The sequence below is a fragment of the Trichechus manatus genome, unplaced genomic scaffold, assembly GCF_000243295.1.
Source record: "Trichechus manatus latirostris isolate Lorelei unplaced genomic scaffold, TriManLat1.0 scaffold00258, whole genome shotgun sequence".
Classification (NCBI taxonomy): Eukaryota; Metazoa; Chordata; class Mammalia; order Sirenia; family Trichechidae; genus Trichechus; species Trichechus manatus.
In genome coordinates, this window is record NW_004444194.1 from 2,146,997 (window position 1) to 2,153,901 (window position 6,905).

General features: G+C 44.0%; 1 protein-coding gene across 1 annotated transcript; it reads left to right on the plus strand.

Annotated features, from left to right (window-relative positions):
- Positions 1-6,017: 6,017 nt before the first annotated feature.
- Positions 6,018-6,385, plus strand: LOC111819067 (lysosomal alpha-mannosidase-like; the record flags this gene model as incomplete). Its single annotated transcript, XM_023724770.1, has 2 exons — positions 6,018-6,179; positions 6,269-6,385. Coding segments are annotated over 2 exons (279 nt in total), but the record flags the coding sequence as incomplete, so codon positions are not given.
- Between the last annotated feature and the right edge of the window lie 520 nt (positions 6,386-6,905).

Below are 6,905 nucleotides of genomic sequence, written 5' to 3' on the forward strand. Positions count from 1 at the left end.
GCATGCCAGGATTCTAGTTTTAGCTGGTTGATCTGAAAGACAGCTGTAAGCAGAAAGATTAGGAGGAAAGCAGACACCATTGTGCTTGAACTTTAACCACAAGTAAACAATGTTTTGTGGTTGATACCATTCTTCTTTCAGAAAATTTTTAACTGACATAGCTTGTTGCTTAAGGTCTTTTCTGTCCGTAGCTGGTTTCCCAAGTGGGTGGGAAATAAACTCTATGGAAATTTATGGGCCTGTCACTTTAGTGAAATCTCTAGGAGTCCAGGGTCTGGGCCATGGGATATGTCCTTTCCAATGTGAAGGACAAGTTGTTGCATCATTCCCTCCTACCATCAAGAAAGAGGCACCAAGCCTAGTGGACCTCTTTGGATTTTGGAGACAGCAAGCACATCATGTGGGCCTGCTTCGCTGACCCATTTTCTGAGTAACCCTAATGACTACCAGTTTTGGGTGGCACCCAGAACAAGAAAAGGTTCAGCAACAGGTCTCAGCTTCAGACAAGCTGCTCTGCAACTTGTGCAATAGGACCCAGCTGATGTGATGGTGCTTGATGTGTCTGTGACACATAGGGAGGTCTGGTGGAGCTTTTGGCAGGTGACTTGTACAACAGACTTTTAGGATCAAGGAGCCAAGCCATGCCACCCTCTTCAGATAACTCTTCTCCTTTTGAGGAACAGTGTCTCGCTTGCTCTGGGATCCTAGTAGAGACTGAATGCTTGATCATGGTCCACCAAGTTATGTATAATCTGAGCTACCCATCAAGAACTGGGTGTTGTCTGACCTATTAAACAATAAAGTGGAGTGTGCACAGCAGAAGTGGAAGTGGTCTATATGAAATTAGGTCCAAGTATGTTCTTAGAAGAGGGGATGGCGAGACTTCATCTCACATACTTTGACATGTTATCAGAAGGGACCAGTCCCTGGAGAAGGACATTATGTTTGGTAAAGTAGAGGGTCAGAGAAAAAGAGGAAGACCCTCATTGAGATGGATGGACACAGTGGCTGCAACAATGAGCTCAAGCACAACAATGATTGTGAGGATAGCACGGGACCAGACAGTGTTTTTGGTGTTTTGTTCTGTTGCACATGAGGTCGCTAAGAGTCAGAACGAACTCAAGGACACCTAACAACAGATGTTTTGTGCAGTGGAGTTAGTTGCAGGAGAATGGACTAAGGCGTAGGTTGGGGACAGATTATGGAAGGTCTTGAATGTGAAGCTAAGTTATTCATCTTATAGGAAAGGAAGAACTATTAAAGATTACTGAAGGGAGTTACAAGCAATCACAAAAAATATTAATAGAGAATCACATCTAATATTGATATGCCCAATGAAGTATAAGGCGCACAAAGCTAAGGTTTAGTACAGTGGCTTTCATAGTATTTTAACAAGAACCCACAGTAGAAATACATTTTATGCCAAAAGCTAGTACACACACACAACTGAAAAGTAAGGTAAACAAAACAAGATTTAGCCTTACTATGTGCAGCACTTTAGTTTCCATTACTCTCCACTCCAAGTCCTCCTACCCTATTTCACTTGATTCTATTTCATGCTGGTTTTACTCATTAATTTTCTTCATACAAAGGTGTGACCTGAACTTCAAAAACCACTGTGTTTAGATGGAGAGTGGAATGCACAGTGGGAAATAGGAGTAGGATGGCAGTTAATAGGTGATAGCAGTAGTTCATTTACAAAGAAATGCATTAATTCATTCCTCCAACACACTTTTATTAAGTATCTGCTATGTAGCAGGCGTAGAGATAGAAAGATATCTGAAACCCAGATGTGACCTTGAAGAGCCCATGGCCAATTCAGTGTGCCAGGTGCTTCAGTGGGGATTTAAGAATCCCCGGATACTTTAACCATCTGAGGAAAATAGAGGACATTTTACAGAGAAAATCGCGACTGAGTTGTCTCTTGAAGGGTGATTTTGCCAAAGAGAGGGAATTGCTGGAAGACATCTTAAGTGAAAGGAAGAGTGTGACAAAGTCAGGGAGTGTTGACAGCACAAAGTGTGATCTGGGTAGGGTTGGCAAATTTGTTGTTGTTAGGTGCCGCTGAATCAGTTTCCAAATTTCAAGTTCCAATCACCAGTAATTATCAATGCATCTTGATTGCATGTCTGATCAATTTCAGAATGCAGAAGTCAGTAAAAATCTTCAAATTCCTCATCTTTGGCATTAGTGGTTTGTATGTAAATTTGAATAATAGTTATATTAACTAGTCTTTCTTATAGACATATGGACTATCCTATCACTGACAGCATTGTATTTCAGGATAGATCTTAAAATGTTCTTTTTGATGATGAATGTGATGTCATTCCTCTTCAATTTGTCATTCCCAGCATAGTAGAACGTATGAGTGTCCTATTCAAGTGGCCAATACCAGTCCATTTCAGCTCACGAATGCCTAGGATATCATTGTTTATGTGTTCCATTTCATTTTTAATGACTTCCAATTTTCCTAGTTTCATACTTCATACATGCCATGTTCCAATTATTAATTGATGTTTGCAGCTGTTTCTTCTCATTTTGAGTCACACCACATCAACAAATAAAGGTCCCAAAAGCTTTACTCCATCCACATCAAGGTCTACTCTACTCTGAGGAGGCAGCTCTCCCCCAGTCGTATTTTGAGTGCCGAGTGCCTTCTAACCTGAGGGGTTCATCTTCAGGCACTGTATCAGACAATGTTACGCTGCTATTCCTAAGATTTTCATTGACCGCTTTTTAAAATTTTAGTTTATTTAGAAATAGATTGCAAGGTCATTCTTCCTAGTCTTTCTTAATCTGGAAGCTCCACTAAAACCTGTCCACCATTGGTGACCCTGCTGGTATTTGAAATACCGGTGGCATAACTTCCAGCATCATAGCCACATGCATGCCACCACAGTATGACAAATTTAGCAAATAAAATAAGAGACACCCAGTTCAATTTGAATTTCTGATAAACAATTAATACCTTTCTGTGTAAGTCTCTCCTATAGTTCTGGAAGGGGCAACATATTCTATGTAGCTGCAACATTGGTGGGCATGGGGAAGTGGCAGAGATGAGTCTGGGGGTGTGTTCCGATCAGGTTGTGAGATCTGAAGAATGAATAAGAGTCTGCCCTGTAGACACATGCTCACAGACAAGAGTAATTTGAAAATAGTTATTGAATAATCAATGAAGTTAGAATCTTAGTGTGTAGGTGGAATGATCATTGTTTATTAAGGATGATTAATTCCATTTCACTTCTTCTTTCTCGCCTTCTATGCTGCTGAGATACCTTTGTCAGAATGGGATTGGCGTAGAAACAGAGCCACTAGGCAGTTTGGAGGCAAATGAATAATGTTTGGTCCACACTGCCAGTCACAGCAGTTGAAATCCTTACTTGTGATAGCATGGATGTGTAAGATGGTCTCCATAAATCCTCAGATGCCTAGACTGAACTAGCTCTGCCTGCACCACACTTTTGATCTGAAATGGAAGGATGAGGAGGATTCAGTGTTGAGTGAGGAGGGAGTGACAGGTTCGTGGCCTTCAGCTCTTTCTCTAGGCAGGGATTCCTCCCAGGCTCAAGGCACTGCTCCACCCTGAAGGTATTTGCATTTAAGGCAGAACAGGCTCTAGCCTTGCAGACAGACCACACACGTGCATTTGACTTTTTAAAGTAAACGGATCTGCAACAACTGGTTATTCATGTGAAAAAATAAATAAATAACAGTACTACTTCCATAACAAAAATTTTAGTGAATCATCATTCTAAACTGTAAAAAAGAAAAAAAGATGATGCTCGTGACATTGCAGTTAGAGATGATTTCTTCAACAGGACAGTTAAATTTAGACAATCAAAAATTTTGAAATGATATATGCAGCTGCTGCTTGACTCTTTAGTGGCTATATATTTTTTCTTATCTTTTGTTCTATGTAAAATGATATCCTTTTGTTCTTATATTCAGTAGATTTGGTATACATATTGTGTTCATTCTACATTATTACATTAGGTTTAAAAAGAAACTTATTCTCTAGTCACATTATACATGTCATACACGATTCACTTATCAACTTATGCTTTACTTCTTCATGTTCAACATTATTTACTATAAATTATGACTTTCTAGTAGTTGCACGTTTGACTTTATTTAAGCAAGAGGACTTCGCCAAATAATGAATACAAAGGATGAGGTACTTTTTGCAGCGCTGTAGTGTGGCTGGCCCTATAGAATCTGTTTAAGTATTTGATTAGTTTTATTATACATACCTCTATCTGTCTATCTATCTTCATCTATCTTAAAGATTTATAAGCATTAATTATTGTTGTTGTCGTTGTTAGGTGCCGTCAAGTTGATTGTGACTCCTAGCCACTCTATGTACAACAGAACAAAACACTGCGTGGTCCTGCATCATCCTCACAATCATTCCTGTGTTTGAGCCTATTGTTGCAGCTACTGTGTCAATCCATCTGTTGAGGGTCTTCTTCTTTTTCACTGACTTTCTACTTTAGCAAGCATGATGTCCTTCTCCAGGGACTGAAACCTCCTGATAACATGTCTAAAGTACTTGAGAGGAAGTCTCACCATCTTTGCTTCTAAGGATCATTCTGGCCGAACTTCTTCTGGTACAAATTTGTTCATTCTTCTGGCAGTCCATGGTATAGTCAATATTCCTCAGCACCATAATTCAAAGACATCAATTCTTCTTTGATCTTCCTTGTTCATTGTCCGGCTTTTGCACGAATGTGAGGCAATTGAAAATACCATGGCTTGGGTCAGGCACACTTAGTGCTTAAGGTGACATCTTTGCTTTTTAACAGTTTAAAGAAGTCTTTTGCAGCAGACTTACCCAATGCAATACATCATTTGATTTCTTGACTGCTGCTTCCAAGGGTGTTGATTGTGGATTCAAGAAAAATGAAATCCCTGACATCTTCAATCTTTTCTCCATTTATCATGATGTTGCTTAGTGGTCCAGTTGTGGGGATTTTTTATTTCTTTATGTTGAGGTGTAATCTGTACTCAAGGCTGTAGTCTTTGATCTTTATCCATAAGTGCTTCAAGTTGCCTTCACTTTCAGCAAGCAAGGTCGTGTCATCTGCGTATCGCAGGTTGTTAATGAGTCTTCATCTGTTCATGTTGCTGTGTTCTTCATATAATCCAGCTTCTTGGATTATCTGCTCAGCATACAGGTTGAATAAGTATGGTGAAAGGATACAGCCCTGACGCACACCTTTCCTGACCTTAAACTATGGAGTATCCCCTTATTCTGTTCCAACGACTGCCTCTTGGTCTACATACAAGTCCCTCATGAGCACAGTTAAGTGCTCTGGAATTCCTATTCACAGTTTAGCCAAGGAGCAGGGCTTCAAGGGGCCGAGGCCTGGGCCTGGTCGGTGTGGGGTCAGTGAAAGGGTGGGTTTGAGTGGTGGTGGGAAAAGTCAGAGCAAGTGAGTGTGCAGATCAAAGAGAGGACAGACCCTCACCTTCATTCTCATCTGTTCCCCTCGCCCTTTAATTTCTCTTAACCTAGGCTCTCCCAGGATGCCTTACCCAATTTCTGTCCCAGGGACACCCACCGGACCTCACCCTCTCCTGGCTGCTCTCTTCCTAGGTGCATCAAAGGCTCCTGAGAGATGATGCACGTGGAGTAGAGGAGCCCCTGCAGGAGGCGGGTCTGGATTGGCAGGGGCCGTGGTTGTGGGTGAGAGGGCGCCACCTCATGCTGCTAGACAGTCCGGTCCACCGCCTCCGGGCAACCTGCTTCTGGCAGAAAAGGAGTCCTGGCCAGGCAGATAGTGCTGGCTTTGGGAAGTGACACCTCCTATCGCTTGGGGACAGTTGGGTCCGCCGATAGGTCTGGAATGAAGCCTGCGGATTGGGTGCAGGTTTTCCTAGGTTCGGTCCCAGAGGAACTTGCCAGGCCCTAGGTGGTCAGGGAGACCATCAGCTAGTCCTCCCTCTCTGGGCTCACCCCTGCCTCTTGAGCACGGTAAGCCCCTCCCCTCCCAGGCTGAACCCCGCCCCGTCCTTGCTCACAGTTCTACGCATTGTGCCAGGAGCTGCCCCCTGCAGTGCACCTGCTCACGCTGGCCAGCTGGGGACGCAGGGTGCTGCTACAGTGCTTGCAGCACCAGTTGACCATCAGGGAGGATACTCATCACAGCCTGATCTCCCCTGTGATCTTGGACTTTCGGGTGAGCACGGGTGGGAAGACAACTGGAAAGAAGGGGAGAGGAGAAACCTTGCTGTGCCTCCACTCAGCCGGCCCATCCACTACCTGCAGGGTCTGTTCTCCACCTTCACCATTACCCACCTGCAGGAGACCATGCTGGTGGCCAGTCAGGCTCGGGACCGAGTCTCCAGGCTCCAGTGGACAGCGCGGTGGTGTGGGTTGGCCTGAGGTGGGAGCTGGGATGTTGTGTGAGGAGTGGGAATGTTGTCCAGGACCCAGAACAGAGCTTGAGGGTCTTGGGTGGTGTCCAGGTCCAGGTTAGGGGCTTAAGGGTCTAAAGTAAGTCCAGCAAACTAGCAAAGGGTTTTGAGAATTTGGGAATGGGGTTCAGGACTAAGAACAAGGTTTGGGAATCTGGGGTGAGTATCCAGTTCTGGGAGCATAATACAAAGGTCTGCGGCGGCGTCCATCACCCATGGGGTAGGCTTAATGGTCCCGGGGTGGGGCTTGTGAGTGTGATGGTACTGGCCAGACAGTTGGGGATTTGGAGGTGATAATCCTTTTCTTGAGAAGCAACTTAATGGTCTTGGGGTGAGGCTTGGTGGACTGATTTGAGGGTTTATGGCTGTACCCAAGGCTAGGGCAGGGAGCATGGTGGCAAGAAGCAGAGGGAAGTTCTGTGCCCCCTCACTCCTTCTCCCTTTCACCCCAGGCCCTCCAACACAAACCATCTGCTCCTTGTAGGACC